The sequence below is a fragment of the Podarcis tiliguerta genome, assembly GCF_965153285.1.
Source record: "Podarcis tiliguerta genome assembly, chromosome: 4".
NCBI lineage: Eukaryota > Metazoa > Chordata > Lepidosauria > Squamata > Lacertidae > Podarcis > Podarcis tiliguerta.
Genome location: NC_139537.1, coordinates 11,722,968 through 11,741,653, shown reverse-complemented (window position 1 = coordinate 11,741,653; position 18,686 = coordinate 11,722,968). Strand labels below are relative to the sequence as shown.

General features: G+C 46.2%; 1 protein-coding gene across 35 annotated transcripts in view; it reads left to right on the top strand.

The window, feature by feature from the left end:
* Positions 1 to 18,686, top strand: part of DLG2 (discs large MAGUK scaffold protein 2) — a 901,255-nt gene that overhangs the window by 870,627 nt on the left and 11,942 nt on the right. For 20 of the 35 annotated variants that reach the window (XM_083436205.1, XM_083436206.1, XM_083436177.1 and 17 more), the window contains 4 exons: positions 98 to 197; positions 9,463 to 9,504; positions 16,479 to 16,529; positions 18,054 to 18,155. In XM_083436205.1, the coding sequence (XP_083292331.1) occupies positions 98 to 197; positions 9,463 to 9,504; positions 16,479 to 16,529; positions 18,054 to 18,155 (295 nt within the window). Of the gene's footprint in view, positions 1 to 97; positions 198 to 2,895; positions 2,942 to 9,462; positions 9,505 to 16,478; positions 16,530 to 18,053; positions 18,156 to 18,686 lie in introns of all 35 variants that reach the window. The other 15 variants (XM_083436188.1, XM_083436209.1, XM_083436210.1 and 12 more) reach the window with 3 other exon arrangements.

The window sequence follows — 18,686 nt, the reverse complement described above, 5'->3', positions numbered from 1 at the left end:
TGTTTTTCCACTTTTACAAACTAGTTGTTTTGTCAGCATGAGTGTGACAACAATTAGACGTCCTTGTTTTTGCCCCCATGCCTTTTCTCCTTCACAGTCATTCAATGACAGGCGTAAAAAGAACTTCATCTTTTCACGAAAATTCCCATTCTACAAGAACAAGGAGCTGAGTGAGCAGGAAACGAGTGACCCGGAACGTAAGTAAAACGCTTAGAGCAGACGATGTCACGGTGCAGGAGATGCGCATGACACTGGTACCCTACACTCTGAGCACACCGACACACCTAGGCAAACAAACGTCAGGGTCAGGACAGGTGAGGAGGCATTACTACTGTGACCAATGCAAGATGGCAGTCTGGATTCCTTTCTCCTTTTGAATCTCCAAAGCTACCACCACTGGTTGGATCATTCTTCTCTGCTGCTTAATTTAAAGGTTGCATTCCAGCCATATTCACACTTGCTTAAATTGCCCAGCTTCAAATTTTTGCTAAGGAGAAAGCAACAAGTGCTCAGACATTGCTTTTGGTTTTTTGCTTCCTTCTGGTGGACTTGGAACCACCTATGTTTCTAGCCGGCTCGCTGGTTTTAAACTCCGAATGACTCGTATAAGAAACAATGAAATGGGCTTAGGCCCTTATCTCATGCATCTTCTCCCCGTGCAGAAGGTCCCAGATTTGGTCCTTGGCATCTCCAGGTGGGGCAAACCGCTGCCTGAAACCCAGTAGATCCACTGCCAATTTGAGTCTGAGCTGGATGGACCAGTGTTCTCAACTAGTATAAAGGAATTTTCTTACCTCCTTACCTTACCAGCTTACTCAGTGTGCAAGCTGCAGAACACAAATCCCATTGTCTGTTTTTTGCTTTTCCCAAGAGCATGTGTGGTGGTTTGACCTGCGTGTGAACTGGAAGGCACATCATGGTGACACAGTCTAGGTCGCTTCCCAGCTTTTCAGGTTAAGGGGAAAGAGTCTTAGACTACTGCAATGCGCTCTGCGTGGGGCTACCTTTGAAGGTGACCTCTAAACTACAATTAATCCAGAATGTAGCAGCTAAACTGGTGACTGGGAGTGGCCACCGAGACCACATAACACCAGTCCTGAAAGACCTACATTGGCTCCCAGTACATTTCCAAGCACAATTCAAAGTGTTGGTGCTGACCTTTAAAGCCCTAAACAGCCTTGACCCAGTAGACCTGAAGGAGCGTCTCCACCTCCATTGTTCTGCCCAGACACTGAGGTCCACCTCCGAGGACCTTCTAGTGGTTCCCTCCCTGCAAGAAGTGAGGTTACAGGGAACCAAGCAGAGGGCCTTCTCAGTGGTGGCACCTGCCCTGTGGAATGCCCTCCCACTAGAGGTCAAGGAAATAAACAACTATATGACTTTTAGAAGACATCTGTTTAGGGAAGTTTTTAATGTGTGATGTTTAATCATGCTTTTACTATTCTATTGGGAGGCGCCCAGAGTGGCTGGGGAAACCCAGCTAGATGGGCATGTGATTGAGATCCATGAGTGCCACTTCGAATGATTAAGCAGAAGTGGGAAATCAGAAGTGCAAGTCAATAACTAAGGATTCTAAAATCATTCAGCAGAAATCAGGAAATCTGTGCCAAACTGAATATGACAATGAGGGGAATTCTTAATACCTTTTATTTCTTTTCTTTTTTTAAAGGCTAGTTTGATCCTCGACCACTTTTGGTCGCCTGAATGGATCCTTATGTACAAATTAAAACATTTTAGTGTTGTTTTGCCAAATGGAGTTCTATATTTTAAATGAATGCAGCCAGATGTTGATGCTGAAGGGTAAGCTGGGACAAAATAGCAAGTTTTAAAATCCCATTCTTAGATTAGATTAGATTGGGAGCGGTGAAATCTGTGCATTTTTAAAGAAAATTTGCTGCAGTTAAATTTTGTGTCTCCTAATATTTGCAACAATGGGCTGGTTCACGTGACACGGTAAACCAAACTATGGTTTAGCAAGACCTCACAAGCTTTCTTTGCTCCATCAAGATCCTCCTTGCTTCTACACTGTGCTGAGCTAAGCCAGGGTTTGGCGCCTAGTTAAGCTGCTCCATCCTCACTAATTGCCAACCGTAGCCAAGAATAAACCTTGAGTTAGAACAAACTTGGACTTGGCGCAGAACAACACGGCAGTAAAAAGAACTGGGGAAGAGCATGGGCTTGCCAAACCATCGTTTGACATGTCGTGTCATGTGAACCAAGTCAGAATTATGAATGATGTGCCAAACCATCTTACACTCTGTTTTTTCAAATTGGCAAAGGAATTTGCGTCGTCTGGCTTGCATACTGAGTCTGTAGGCCAATTCATATGTTTCCAACATGCGCCACTCATAGTTTAAAACCAATGAGCTGTCCAGAACCACTGGTGCTCCTGAAGTCAGGCCACGTGGCCCAGAACACAAGGACCATGGTGCTGGTCTTCCAGCATCACTCGCTGACTGCTTACCTGGTTTGCCAGCCAAATTATCTTCATCTGAGCTACTCTTCTACATCAGGGATGGGGATACAATGGCTTTCCAGATGTTGATAGACTCCATCTCCTGTCAACTCCAGCCTGCATGGCCAGGGATGAGGGATGACAGGGCTTGTGCTCCAGCAGCACCTGGAGAGTCGTGGGTTTCTCATCCCTTGTCCTACAGCTTCCTTAAGCACCCATACGCTTTCTTCCTTTTACCGAAATAGATTGCCTTACCATATGGCTTCCTCAGGCCCTTTGAATCTGAGGGCAGGAGTCATTTCCCAAAAGCGCAGGAATCCAGACTGTGTGATCTGCATGGTCAGTCATGGTAGTATCCATTTCAACGCCACTGACTTCTTCCTTCCTCTTCTGCGGCTGTTCTTTTCTTTCATTGCTCTCTCTGGGGAAACTCCGTGCAGGACATCCCCGGATTAGGTGACGACGGTTATGGAACAAAGACTCTGAGTAAGTTCCCAGGAATGGTCACTGTCACCCCAGTCTTTCTTTCTTTCTTTTAAATAAATTTGGTTTCCTTTTTAGTTTGGCTTTTGTTCTTTCCCCAAGGACCTCCCACCCCTGGCATGCACAAGATTAGATTTTATTTTTATTTTGTTTTAATTTCGTTCCCCAGCTTTGAATGCACTGGGTGAAATAAGTTTCCATTGTTTTGTTTTGTTTTCGTTCTGCATGATAATATTAATAGCATACAGCATATGAAACAGGTATGTCTAATTCTGTAAATAACACTTTTTTTGGTTTACAAATAATGCACCATTGATCCTTTCCTGACAGGTTTGGGGGAGTTTTACACCAGTCGTTTTTAACCCCTCCCCTCCCCCCCGGGTTCCTACAGCTGTCTCCAAGATGATTGGTCAGGGTTGATCTCAAGGGTCACTGTCACCTGACAACAGCTGATGCATCTGCTCCTCAGGAAGGTCAAGTAGTGCTGCCTGGCCCATGAAAATAGGAGATATGGGTCACCCTGTCCTCCATACAACATTGCCTGCTGCAAGGATGGGTGCTGTGGCCCTCCAGATGTTGCTCCTATCAGCCCTGACCATTGACCATGGTCTTTGAGGCTGACTGGAGCTGAAATCCAACATCTGGAGTGCTTCAGGTTCCTTGGCCTAGAGAGAGAAGAGGGGCAGCTAAGTGAGTGGAGGCCACAGTTTCTCCTTACCACCATCGCTCACCCACTCGTGTCAGGGGAGAACATCTCTACTAGACCAAGTCAAAGGCCCATCTAGTCCAACATCCCATTCTCACAGTGGCCAACCAGAAGCCCATGTGAAGCCCACATGGGGGACCTGAGTGCAGCAGTATTCTCCTCACTTGAGATTCCCAGCATCTGGTATCCAGAGGGTGTGTGGAGAAGGATGGGGGAGCCACTATGGGAGTGTTGCCAAGCGCCCCCCAACCATGGATCTGCTCTGGCTTGGACCTCACACAGAAGAGTATGGGGCCTGTTGTGTGATACAGTCATCCTGTGATGACGGTGAAGGCCCAGAAAGCTGAGCAGCAGCCAGATGAACTGAGAACATGCTCCAGAGCCCCCTGCAAAACAATGTTCCTCTGTGACAGATGCTCAGAGGTCTCCTCAATATGGAAAAGCTTCCCAGAACTTAGAACCACTGCTTTAGACCAGTCTTTCCCTACCTGATCACTCTTCAGATATTGTTGGACTACAGCTCCCATCATCCCTGACCATTGGCCATGCTAGCTGTGGATGATGGACATTGTAGTCCAACAGTATCTAGTAGACACCACGTTGGGGAGGACAGTTTTAGACAGCCTCCACGTAGAACTCATACCAATACCCAGAATGCACTTCATGCTTAATCTTCCCAGATTGCATCTCAAAACACAGCAAAGGTTTGTTTCTGAATGTTCCACTTTATCCCCACCCCTTTTTTTATTAACTTTGTCGGTTCGTAGCCGTAATGCTTTGCTTTCATTGGAAGAAACCAGGAGAGCTGGGGGTGGCTATCCGATCTGTAATCCTAGGCAATCGCCTGAGGCTGCAAACACCTCCCTGGTGAGAGTAGGCGGATCATTTTGACTACATAAGGACTAGCACCCACCCTTAAACATCATCAATCGAGGAAATTATAGTTTCAAGAGTAGGTATCCTAGAAAAATGCAACCTCAGGTCCAAACTAGAGAGGACACCACTCACACAGTGAGCAATTGTGTGAATGGCGATTTTAAAATAAATTTAAATAAAGTACATATTAACACCAGGCAGGGGCCTTCTTCGTTCTTTTTTTTTTTTTAATTGTCTTAAGAAAACTATACAGACAGCAAAACGAAGAAGCCTAAATTAACATTGCCTTCCACCAATAAGAAATAATAATAACTATTACAATAATGAGAATACTAATAATACATTTATTTCCCTTTTAAATTTCTATTCTGGTTACAATATATTACTATTCTATAAGAATCTATTATATCCTTTGCTGTTCCATATATTATTTTATTTCCCAAATTCAACCTAACCCTCCCCTCCTCCCCCCGCTTCCCTTCACCTGTGTGAGATCTTCCCGTCATAAGTTTTTTTTTCTAGTTGCTTTAATAAGATAGAATAACATGGAAACTGTTAAATTATAATTACTTCTTTTGTCCTTGCACGCTTTTGATGCCCACTAAAAACCATTTTCTTTCAGCAGACGTGCAATTTTGTTATATATACTTGCTTACATTGGCTTGTTTTGGGTCCTGGTTTTTATGGGTATTTTTGGGATACAGTCCTACCTTGGAAATCGAACGGAATCTGTTCCAGAAGTCCGTTCGACTTCCAAAATGTTCGGAAACCAAATCGCAGCATGTCATTGGCTGCAGCAAGCTCCTGCAGCCAATCAGAAGCTGCGGAATCCCCCTTGGGATGTTCAGGTACCAAAAGAACATTTGCAAACCGGAACAATCCCTTCCGGGTTTGCGGCGTTCCGGAGCCAAAACATCCAATTTCCAGGGCGTTCGGGATCCAATGTACGACTGCATATACTTTATACTCCTACTTTTTATACCCTTTCCATTTTATACTATTTTATGTAAACTGCGTAGAGCTTTTACATAAAAATTAACAAGTATCTAAATTTTGTTAAATGAATCATGAATAAATCAAATTAAATCAAATCAATTGGAAGTGCAGGAGGACCTATTTGGATACGGATCCTGGTGGCGAGAGGGGTGTGGAGTTGGGGACTTTAACTGCTCCCCTCACAGACGCACTGATCCAGATAGGATCAGTGGCGTAGCGTGGGGGGTGCAGGGGGGCCGGCCGCACCGGGCGCAACATCTGGGGGGGCGTGCTCACACTCGCAGCTCTCTGCCCCTACCTGGCTCACTCACTCTCTCTCACTGTAGTGCTGGCTGTGCAAATCCGAGCCGAGCCGGCGGGTCGCCGCCCACTGTAGAGGGTGCCAGGCATGCGGTGCGGTGCGGAGAGAGAGCGAGGGACTATCTGGGGGAGGGACAGTGCAGCGGGGGGGCGCAAATTACTTGCCTTGCCCCGGGTGCTGACAACCCACGCTACACCACTGGATAGGATATTTGCATTAACTATATGCATGGGGAAAGGCTGCCATTCAGTTCCAGTGTGGCCTTCAACCTTATGGTGAATAAGTAAGAGAAAGTGATAGAGGTTGGAATGGATTTCTTAAAACTGTAGTAAAAAACCATTGAGGATTTTCCTGCCTGCCCCTGCATCACTCTTAACCTTGCAACGACCTCACTTGATATGCATAATGGCTGCCTACTTTCTACGGAGTTTCCCAATTCTTTTTCCCCGATGCACACGTTCATGCCGGAAAAAGCAAAAACTCCAGCGCTGCCTCCATTGCCCCCTGCTATGAATGCGCTTTTCATTACAGGAATGTATGCTTGTGTGCACAACCTGACGCAACCCTTGGGGTTTCCTTTCTTGCTGAGCATCTTCCTGAACATCAGGTAACCCCACCTGATGGTTGACTTTCCATGTGAAAGGAGGGGGCATTGTCTCTTGTGGAGCTGAGAGCTTCGGTTGCTGAGCAAAGGCATTTCTCGTTGATAGACCAACTCATGCCGCCATCCAAATTTCAGTAATTTAGAGGGGAATTAGCAAGCAGGCGAATACATGAAAGCTGGGCAAAATATAGATGGGCTCTCTCGCTTTTTATTCCTGAATGGATATTCTTTCTGTGAATGCAGTGTGAGGTGAAAACCGCATTCCTCATACAGAGCTCTAAGAATAAAAAAAATCCATTGGATTTTGTAAAGGAGGGTTGGAGAGCCTTTTTCAAACTATGGGATGTGCTCCCTTCAGGGAAACCTTCCGGGTGTGGGCAGGGCCAGAGGCAAAGGTGGGTGGAGCAATTGATGCAAATTTTGCCTTAGGCTAGTTTCTACACACATAGACACACCACCGCTGTATCAAGCAAGAGGCGTGATCAGAGTGCAAGGATACCTTCCAAACAGGCAGAAACACTCAGGTGGTGAAACAGAACCAGTTTCCTGGGGCAGACAGAGAGACTTGGAGGCCATATTAGACCTCCAGATCTGATACTTCTCACCAGGGTTTAAAGCCTGGTGTGTAGCAACAGTCAATCCCAATGGAAGGTCAGATGTTCTGTCCAAAGCCCACCTCATGGCCTCAGAAGACTTCATCCCAGATTTATAAGGACCACCTTATATGCTGGATCTGGGGAAGACCCATTCTAATTCCAGAAGCTGCTGACCAAGCACTCCCTCTTTAATTCCAAGGCTGCAAGGCTGTCTCCCAGGGGTCCTATTTCACTGGCAGAACAAATGCATTCCATGCTGATTAGCCACAGGTTCAAGCCCAGGCTTCTCCAGTGGAAAAAAAATCATAGGCAGCAGGCTAACAAAAAAGACCCTGGAGAATCGCTGCCATTTTGGAGCAGTCAGTACTGGGCTTGAAATGACTAATGGTCTGGGCTCAGACTAATGGTCTGTGATTTATTTGCAGAGCATTTCAAAGGGGGAAGGGGAATCCAAAGTGGAGGGGAAACCAAATCCAACCAGCATGGAGAGCTGGAGAGCACACTGGAGAGCCAGTGTGGTGTAGTGGTTAAGAGCGGTAGTCTTGTAATCTGGGGAACCGGGTTCGCGTCTCCGCTCTTCCACATGCAGCTGCTGGGTGACCTTGGGCCAGTCACACTTCTCTGAAGTCTCTCAGCCTCACTCACCTCACAGAGTGTTTGTTGTGGGGGAGGAAGGGAAAGGAGAATGTTAGCCGCTTTGAGACTCCTTAAAGGGAGTGAAAGGCGGGATATAAAATCCAAACTCTTCTTCTTCTTCTTCAGCATGAGTTACAAAGGGGTTGAGGCAGGGATGGGGGAGTCTGTGGCTCTCCAGATGTTGTTACTCTACAACTCCCAAACCCCTGGCCATTAACTGGCTGGGACTGACGGGAAGTCCAAAGGCCTCTGGAAGGCTGCAGGTTCCTCATCACTGGATTAAGGCTCCTTTCTCATCATTGCTACTTTAGCCCTGCCTCCCAACACTGCTTTTCCAAAGAAAAGGGGGAAATGGTGATGAGGGTTCTTATGCACAAGTTTGCACAAAGCAGATAAGACTACTAGCCACTGCATGAACAATAAGTATGAGTGCCATGTTTCTCGTGGGTCTTCATCTATGCTGAAAGAGCATCACCGGGTTAAGGGAATGGAAGCCTCATGCACCCATACCCCGGTACCCCAAACTTGGGTCTCCAGCTGTTTTTGGACTACAACTCCGTCATTCCTAGCTAGAATGACCAGGGATGGTGGAAATTGTAGTCCAAAAACAGCTAGAGACCCAAGTTTGGGAAACTGTGATCCATAGGCAAATAGGAACCTGCCTTCTGTTGAGTAAGACCCATTGGTCCATCTAGCTCAGTATTGGCTACACTGACTGGTAGGGACGCGGGTGGCGCTGTGGTCTAAACCACTGAGCCTCTTGGGCGGCAGTTTGAATCCCCACCATGGGGTGAGCTCCCGTTGCTCTGCCCCAGCTCCTGCCAACCTAGCAATTCGAAATCAGACCATTGCAAGTAGATCAATAGGTACCACTGCAGTGGGAAGGTAAACAGCATTTCCATGCGCTCTGGTTTCCACCACGGTGTTCGGTTGCGCCAGAAACGGTTTAGTCATGCTGGCCATGTGACCCGGAAAGCTGTCTGTGGACAAACACCAGCTCCCTCAGCCTGAAAGCGAGATGAGCGCCGCAACCCCATAGTCGCCTTTGACTGAACTTAACTTGACGCGGGTGGCGCTGTGGGTTAAACCACAGAGCCTAGGACTTGCCGATCAGAAGGTCGGCAATTCGAATCCCCGCGACAGGGTGAGCGCCCATTGTTCAGTCCCAGCTCCTGCCAACCTAGCAGTTCGAAAGCACGTCAAAGTGCAAGGAGATAAATAGGTACCACTCCGGCGGGAAGGTAAACAGCGTTTTGGTGCGCTGCTCTGGTTCGCCAGAAGCGGCTTAGTCATGCTGGCCACATGACCCGGAAGCTGTAGGCCGGCTCCCATGGCCAATAAAGCGAGATGAGCGCCGCAACCCCAGAGTCGGTCACAACTAGACCTGATGGTCAGGGGTCCCCTTACCTTTACCTTTTAACTGCCCAGGGGTCTTTTACCTTTGCTTTTTTTACACTGACTGGCAGAAGCTCTCCAGGGTTTCAGATGGGGGACATTCCTAGCCCTACTGGGAGAAGCCAGGGATTGAACTTTGGACCTTCTGCATGCAAAGCAGATACTCTGCCACTGAACTACAACACTTTTCGCCAGCTGCTGCTTTAGAAACAGGATTGGCACACCCCTCCTCCTCAGCACTTCCACAAGAGTTAATGCCTTTGGCCTTCACTTTATTGGTACTTGGGGACTATCTGGCTGCTCTGGTTCTTTTGACTCCCACTCTGCACCCTCCACCTTTTGCATGACCGGGGAGGTTCCTTGACATTCTGGTGCTTGGATATGTCCTTTTAATTTGCTGTCCTGTTCTTGCAGAACACCTTTCTTCTAATGCCAGCGATAGCGAAAGTAGCTACAGTAAGTTAACAGATTTCATTTGGGTCTCCTTTTTTACTTTGGCTTGCCTGTGGTGGTTCCGTTTCTTCTCTCTTCTCCTGCCCCCACCCTCCCCCTCCCCCTTCAAACTTTAAAAAATACATCTATAATACCTTGTCATTTTTATTATTGGTGCAAATGGCTTGATTTGTTACCAGGTGCAAACAGAAATCAAACCACATCCACACTGTTCATTTGAAGCATGATACTGTTTTAATTTCCCAATGCATCCTGGGAAATGTAGTTTGCTAAGAGTGCTGAGAATTGTTAGAGCTAACATTCCCAGAGAGGTTCAAAAATCCCCCTTCTCAGGGAGCTCTGGGAACTGTAGCTCTGTGAGGGGAATGAGGGCCTCCTAACAGTACCGTGGGACGCGGGTGGCGCTGTGGGTTAAACTTGGGCTTGCTGATCGAAAAGTCGGTAGTTTGAATCCCTGCGACGGGGTGAGCTCCCATTGTTCGGTCCCTGCTCTTGCCAACCTAGCAGTTCGAAAGCACATCAAAGTGCAAGTAGATAAATAGGTACCACTCCGGCGGGAAGGTAAACGGCGTTTCCGTGTGCTGCTCTGGTTTCGCCAGAAGCAGCTTAGTCATGCTGGCCACATGACCCAGAAAAACTGTCTGCGGAAGCAGACAAACGCCGGCTCCCTCGGCCTTTAAAGCAAGATGAGCGGTGCAACCCCAGAGTCATTTGCGACTGGACTTAATTGTCAGGGGTCCCTTTACCTTTAACAGCACCATATATTAACTACAGTTTGCAGGATCCTTTTGGGAAGCCAATTAAAATGATATAAGAGTGCTTTGAATGGATGACATGAATGAGGTGCAAACACTGGGATGTAGCTCTAAAACAGACATGGCCTGGTTTGATGTGTCCTTTCTTGACAATGTTTTCCTCCCATGATAAATTGGCAGCTTCTTGTGATCCAAATGTTGCCTTCCAAGAAAGTGGTTCAGTCAATATGTAAGAAAAGTCCTCCTGGATCAGGCCCAGGAACCGTTTAAATTTTGCATTTATTTTCCAACACTGACTACGGAAAGGGGAGAAATTCCCTTTTGTTTGCATTTTTATGAGAAAGTGCCTAATTCGCACACGACGAACCAAAACTCGGGTGCCCTTTGAAAATTGCGCTTCTATGAATTTTGCAGTGCAGTTCTGCAACCAAATAAAGTGCCAGGAAGTGCATGGCATCGTGGAAACGTGTGCACACAGACGCACCTATTGGTGAAAATAACAGACAAAAATGCATAGCATTGTGGGAATTGCTTGCAAGACACTTATTTATTAAGAGAGATTCGCACTAAAATGCACTAGGGTGTTGTTGTCTGTAAGCAAGTTGCTCAGATGTGTGGAGAACCGAATTGAAGACTCTAAAAAACTGAAAAAATTGAGAGAAATCAAGACTGACAGATCCATTCATATGTAACAGTTTAAAAAAGCCCTGCTGGATCAGAACAAAAGCCCATCCAGTCCAGAAGTCTGTCTTCAGCTTAGGCAATCAGATGCCTATGGGATGTCATAGAATCATAGAATTGTAGAATTGGAAGGGACCTCAGGGGTCATCTAGTCTAACACCCGGCAACGATGAAATCCTGCCCATCCTTGGGTGGGCTCAAACCACCAACCTTCTGGCAAGATGTACTGACCCGTTTGAAACAGCCCTTCCTTCTTGTTGGTACCCAAACACAGTGTTCAAATTTCAGGGGCCAAAACGTGAGCCTGCCTTCCTTAAACTTTTGTGGCAGCTCTGTTGGCTGCAAGGAGCTTCATTTGACTACAATTTAGAGGAGGCAAGGGTTGGAGCTTGTGCATTTCAAAAGTGCCCTCAAAATCAGGATGCTACCTGATTAGGAACTGGCAGGGGTAGATGGAGAGGAATATGGAAAGTTGCCTTAAATCAGGTCACACTATTTGTCCAAATAGTCTCGTGTTGTCCATTCTGGCTGGCAAAATTATTTCACATCACCCCACTAACTGGCCATTGAACTAGATGTGTTAGGGGTTGAACCTGTGATTTTCCGCTTGCATGGGGTTGTGTCCAACTCAGTTTTACTCAGAGTAGGTGTAGGTCCATCAAAATTAATGGATCTAAGTCGGGCACGGCTCTAACTTTCTCTTACCTGGTGGTGGGAAATTCCATTTACAGCGCAATGCTGTGCTTACTCAGAAATAAGTTCAACTGAATTCAGTGGGGCTTGTTGTTGTTTAGTCGTTTAGCCGTGTCCGACTCTTCGTGACCCCATGGACCAGAGCACACCAGGCACTTCTGTCTTCCACTGCCTCCCGCAGTTTGGTCAAACTCATGCTGGTAGCTTCGAGAACACTGCCCAACCATCTCTTCCTCTGTCGTCCCCTTCTCCTTGTGCCCTCCATCTTTCCCAACATCAGGGTCTTTTCCAGGGAGTCTTCTCTTCTTATGAGGTGGCCAAAGTATTGGAGCCTCAGCTTCACGATCTGTCCTTCCAGTGAGCACTCAGGGCTAATTTCCTTAAGAATGGATGTGTTTGATCCACCCAAGATGGACAGGTCATAGTGGAGAGTTTTGACCAAACGTGATCCACCTGGAGCAGGAACCAGCAAGCCACTCCAGTATCCCTGCCAAGAAAACTCCATGGACAAAGACAACAGTGGGGCTTACTTCCTAATAAATGTGTTTAGGATTGTGGTCATAATAGGCTTGACCTTGAATGTAAAATATCCCTGGTTCCAACCATGGCAACTCTGGAGGGTAACTAGTTACAGGCAAAGCCAATATATGTCCTCCGGGTATTGTTACATTACTATTCCCATCAGGCCCAGCCAGCATGGCCATTGGGCAGGGATGACAGGAATTTTAACCAGTTCTAACCATCACCTTCAATGGATTTACTCTGAATATGGAGAACATTCGATACAACCCACAGATTAATGATGTTCTCTAAAATCAACTCCTTTGAGGCATTGGGAACAATCTGTGATTCAGCATTTAAAAGCAAAGGCACTTGATTAACTCGAATTGAACCTAAATTTTCTTGAAAGAAATTGGAGCAAGGGCAAGGGGCTTCCTTCCACATCAGACCAGTGCATGTTCAAAACAGGCCTGAATTCTGATTGGCAGAGCTCTCTCTGAAATTCCTGGCCTCCTGGGTACCCTATCCAACAAGCCGCCCATCAAATTATGAGTAGACTTTGTTGGTGCAATCTGAATGGGAGCTGCACAACTGTATTTCCAGAAAGAAAAAAATTACAATCATTCCCAGTTTTCTTCTGCTGTTTCCTTAACATTTACAAGCCATTTGTAAAGTGTGTGTGTGTGTGTGTGTGTGTGTGTGTGTGTGTGAATGAAGCATGGAGCATCTCTCTCAGTGTACACTGAAATAACCATGGGCTTCATACCCTCTGTTAATAGTCAGAATAGTAATCTACTCTACTTTCTTCCAGCTAAACAAGATATTTTGACAGGTTACATTGACATAATCTGAACTAACATTAATTGACTTGCAAAGCAGTGGCCAGAAGCTAAAGATAGGGGAGAAATGTGTTCAGTTCATATTTCAACAGGAACTTACTTAATTTGCATTTCCTGGACCCATCGGCAGACTGAAACGCAGCTTCTCTTTGAAATTCGCACTTCTCCAAATTTTGCAATTCAGGTCTCCAACCAAATATATCTGTTTATGTGTGTGTGTATGAAAAAGCAAATATTCAGGGAAATCCTGCATTAAAAAGAGCATGTTACTGAACATAACACAGAGAAATGCATTGCATTTAGGAAATTGGCTCTCAAAAATTAAGAGAAATGCACATTAAAAGGTACATGGATTTTGACACAGACTTTTTTCCCCCCAAAATTACAAGCTGTTGCGGAAATGGGTCAAACTGAATTGAAAAATGAGAAACCAAGAAAAATGGACATTGACAGATTAATCCGTCCCAACCTGGGCAAATGATGGATGCTGCCATCTGCATTTTTCTTTTGCATAACCGCCAGGCACCATGTACAGGGTCAGCTCCAGCCTCAAGGAGCCTATCATGAGTCCTGAGGTGTCACCAGGCTCAGGCATGGAGTGGTAGGCTGACAGACAAGGAAGAGGAACAGGAAATGACATCAGGGGTGGCGGAGACAGGGAAACAGAGGCTGGAGGAGGCAGGTACTTCACTCCTCCAGGAAACGACTGCTCTGGCTGGAGAAGCAAGACTCCCAAGTCCCCTCTTCCTTCCCAGGAGGAGGAGCACAGAATCCAGGAGGGTAGCAACCAACCACTTGGAATGGAGGAACCAGAGTCAGACAGGGAGGGCACAACCTAGTTGTCTGGGACCCAGCAGCACTCCAGTCACTGGGAACTGACACATCCTCCCCAATGCAATGGGCACCTGCACACTTGACAGTCTTGCAAGGCACGAGAGTCTCTGGAGTAAGCTCCCATGGCCCCATCTTTAAAAGCTTGGTGGGTGGGCATGCCAACCCATTGGGACAACTCCATTACTTTGGAACTCCTTGCCCCGATCTTGGACTCCGAAAGCTTGAACAGCTTCTTCTAACCCAGCCTTTCTCAACCTGTGGGACCCCAGATGTTGTTGAACTGCAACTCCCGTCACCCCTAGCTAGCAAGGCTAGAGCTCAGGGATGATGGGAGTTGTAGTCCAACAACATCTGGGGACCCACAGGTTGAGAACTGCTGTTCTAACCCAACTGGTCGTACCTCTCCTGTCACCCAGCCTGAGCATAAAGGCTGCTTACTGAGCCTGCCTCTCTAAAAATCTCTCTTTTCCTCTCAAGAAAGGGTCTGAACCAGAGCCAGGAAAAATTCATTTTCTGGTGAGCCTCCCCAGCAGGTTTACTTGGTGCCAGTGGTGCAATGAGATCAGTGCCAAGTGGCCACGTTGATAGTCTCCAGAGGCATTACCGCCTTCAGCTCCTTTTGATATCATTCCCTTCCTAGAGGTGTTCGCTTTCTGACCTCTCCCTGTTTGTTTCCCTTCTGTTAGAGGCGGAGAACAGCATAGCATTATTCTGAGTCAAACCATTGGTCTGTCAAGTTCAAGTATGGTCTACACCAGGCACCCCCAAACTCGGCCCTCCAGCTGTTTAGGGACTACAATCCCCATCATCCCTGACCACTGGTCCTGTTAGCTATGGATGATGAGAGTCGTAGTCCCAAAACAGCTGGAGGGCCAAGTTTGGGGATGCCTGGTCCACACTAACAGGCAGATGTCTCCAGGATTCCAGACAGGGCAGGGGGTGGGTTTTCCCTATAAAAAGCCTGATAATTCTTTGTATTATTATTTAATTTCCTCCCTATTTGGTTTCTACAGTGGGAGGATTAACCATGCCAGTTCCAACCTGGTAGAGTTGAAGGGCCTGATCCTGAGGCCTCTATGAGGAACAAAGCTGCCTCTGGTTACCTTCCCCCAGAATACCCCAGGAATACCGTATTTTAGAGCCTACCTCTGGCAGGTAGGAAATCTACGCCTGTCCAGATTCCCACAGGAATGTCAGGGTCCTCCGTGGTGAACACACACACACACACACAAACAGGCTGACAGCTTATCTTCTTTGGTGAAGAACTTCTACTCCATCCAACCTGGTAGACCTACAAGTTAGGATTACACTTTAGAAAAGTTTTCGTCCTTTAAAACTAAGTTGCCCAGATAAAATTGTTCAAAATTGTGACCAGTGACGTTGCCATTACACTCACATGAGCGTGCCAACTTCATTCACCAAATGCATTCAATTAAAAGTACAAAGGAACTGACATCAATTGCTCAATCGTTCCTGCGTCTATTTAGCCTAATTGCTCAATTGGCCATAATTGCCCGACAAAACTAATTGGGCAATAATGAAACAAGCTGAGTGTGTGTGTCTGAACTAAACTAAACGATTAAAAGCAAATGTCTGAATTGCTTGCAATGCATTTTTTATGCACTTTCCCAAATGTTGATTCTGTCGTTAGAGAGCGTGCGCCTTTCTGCAGCCGGAAAAGAATTTGCTTATCGGTAAATTTCCATGCACGCTACCAAACCAACTGCTACAACTTCCATAATTTATGCTTCAGATTTGCCTGCGAAAAGTAATACGTAGCAACATTTAGATAGGGCATGTTGAATGTTTCCTGTTATAGGGTTTTCTCCCAAAGACCCCTCGTCAGCCAACTCATGGGAAGAATCTGGAAAGGTGCCTTGTGCCAGATCAGATAACCTGTCCATCTAGATTAGCATTGTCTACTCTGACTGGCAGTATCCCTCCAGGATCTCAGGCAGAGAAAAAACTTTCCCATCACCCACTCCCTGAACCTTGTAATGGAAGATGCAATGGGTTGAACCTCAGACCACTTACACCCACCGGACCCCACAATTTAACTATGATCCTTCAGGAACTCTGGCATTCATACAGGGCATCTGTGTGCACTAAGCCTCTCCACTCACTGCATCACATAATCAGAACAGTCTCCAGCTTCAAGTCCTCCTGTCCTTCCACCGCTATGAAGTTATGCAGCAGTTTTTCAGGTCTCCTTCCAATGGCTACCTCCACCCTGTGTCTGGTGCTCCTTTCTGATTCAGAGCTGGGTGAGCCAACCAAACCTTGCGTACGTCGAACATCGATTCTTTTGCACTCCTTCTGATTGCCTGATCATTGTTCACATTGGGCTGACCCCTTTTTTAAAATGTGAAATTTCCAGAGGTGCCGTAGTCAGCGGCTGCTGCCAAGCAACAAATGATCTATCCGTTTTCTGCCTTGCCGCTGTTGGCCCAGCTGCTAGTAATCAATGAAGTAGCTTCTTTGACACAGCTGATTAATTCTAATTGGGTTACGTTGACAGTTTAAACTGCTGGAGAATTCCGAACGCATTTTGGAACGGCTCTGGTTTGAGCATCCTTGAAGAGCTGAAATTGATCACGGGGTGAGACGGGGGGGCATCTTCAGAAAGTCTGTTTGTCAACAGTGATTCCCACCCCCCTTTTTCTTCTTTTCACAGGAGGGCAAGAAGATTGCATTCTCTCCTACGAACCTGTAACAAGGCAGGAAAGTAAGCAAAGACTGACGTTCTACTAAACATGTTTGGACCAATCAGATGATGCCATCTGTTCATTCAGGAAAATGATGTGGTACAGTCCTGAGATGGCGGGGGGGACCATACCACTTCACAATGTAAAAGTGGGGGGAATGTCGCACAAAAACTCCCTGCCACAAGAAAACTACCAGAGCAGGATGAAAGCTCTTTTGGCCCATGTTCAGTCCACTGTGGTAGTTTTCTGACTGGCATGGGACACTTACTTGTATATGGGGAGGTGCATTAAAAAAAATTGATACCTCAGCTTAAGTGGTACAGTCCACTGTCACGTTTTAGAATTTTGCTATCTCTTTCTGCTGCCTCTGTGACCCAGATTTAGCCTCTGTGACCCAGTCCACCCATGTACTTCAGACTGCAGACAGGAGATACATATTATGTGGGGCTGCCCTTAGAAGCTGCTGGTGACATGATATCACCAGTGAGAAGAATTGAACCAATTGCCAGTTAGCTACTGGGCAGTGCTTGCTTTGGTATATAAAGCCCAATACAGCTTGGGACCAGGGTAAACAGAAAGATCATTTCATTCCTTAGCCTCCTGCAGATCTTATCAAGCTGTCCATTCCACCCGATACAGGAACAGGGCCTTAACTGTTGTGGAACCAACCCTTCAGAATTCCCTCCCATTGTCTTCTCAGCACCTACTGAAGGCCTTTTAAGTTTAGGTCCTTCCCAATCTGCATCCATATTGGAATTGTTTTTAGGATGTCACCAGATGTTTTATTTGTTTTTCCACTTCTTTCTTTGCCCACCTGGGCTCCTGCAGGAGGAAGGGTAGCTTATTAAATGAACATTGTCCCAGCTGGCTTGAACCATGTGAATTTTTTGCTTATGTGGTGTGACTCCTTACTCTAAATAGTTTTATTTATGTTCCCAACTCCCACTTTGTTTTACTAACAACCGACCTGTCCAGGTAGCCTTTGGCTTGGAAACAGGGACGCGGGTGGCGCTGTGGTCTAAACCACTGAGCTTCTTGGGCTTGCCGATCGGAAGGTCGGCGGTTTGAATCCCCACAATGGGGTGAGCTCCCAGTGCTTTGTCCCAGCTCCGGCCAACCTAGCAGTTCAAAAGCATGCCAGTGCAAGTAGATAAATAGGTACCACTGTGGCGGGAAGGTAAACAGTGTTTCCATGTGCTCTGGTTTCCATCACAGTGTCCCGTTGTGCCAGAAGCAGTTTAATCCTGCTGGCCACATCACCCAGAAAGCTGTCTGTGGACAAACGCCAGCTCCCTCAGCCTGAAGTGAGATGGGTGTCACACCCCGTGGTCAACTTTGACTGGACTTAACTGGTCCAGGGGTCCTTCACCTTTACCTTTTTTACCCTTTGGCTTGGACATAGCAAAACCTTTTCTTTTAACTCCACGAGTGTGTTCTGTCCAATTCATTTCTACCAACAGGTAAACATGAGCTGTTGACTTGCCATCGCACTTTGCTTTAAAGTTTCCATCATCAAGATGTTCCCTTTTCTTTCTGAATTTCAGTTAATTACACCAGACCAGTTATTATCCTTGGCCCAATGAAAGATCGAATCAACGATGATTTGATATCTGAATTTCCTGACAAATTTGGCTCCTGTGTACCACGTAAGTATTATATTTTCTGAGACCTCTTTTCCCATTTTTCTCTGTTTAATGTTGGGGTGGGGGCCTTTTTTCCTTTCAGAAACCTCATTCCCGCATGGGCAACCTTCCAGGGGGCATATGTCATAGGTATGTGGGGACAGAGGCAAAAATGGGTACAGGAGCTGAAGCAACTCTTTTTTATATAATAATCATTTTTATTAAGTTGTCAATTTTACATTTCAAAATAAACATTTTACAAACTTTAAAGCATCCAGTGACTTCCCTTCTCCTTCCATGGTTCATTTTACATATCATACATCCCTGCATATTTTACTATAATAAGGTTACCAGATTTTTTTCAATGAATCCAGGGACACTTATTGTTTGCTATGTACATGTGATAGCTAAGAAAGCTGTAAATCTGGGGACTGTCCCCGGGAAACGGGGACATCTGGTAATCTTATACTATAGCCATTCAAGTCAGTTTTCCACCTTAACATCCATCAAAAATTATTTACTCTGTTGAATTTATCTTAATGCAGCCAGCATTTT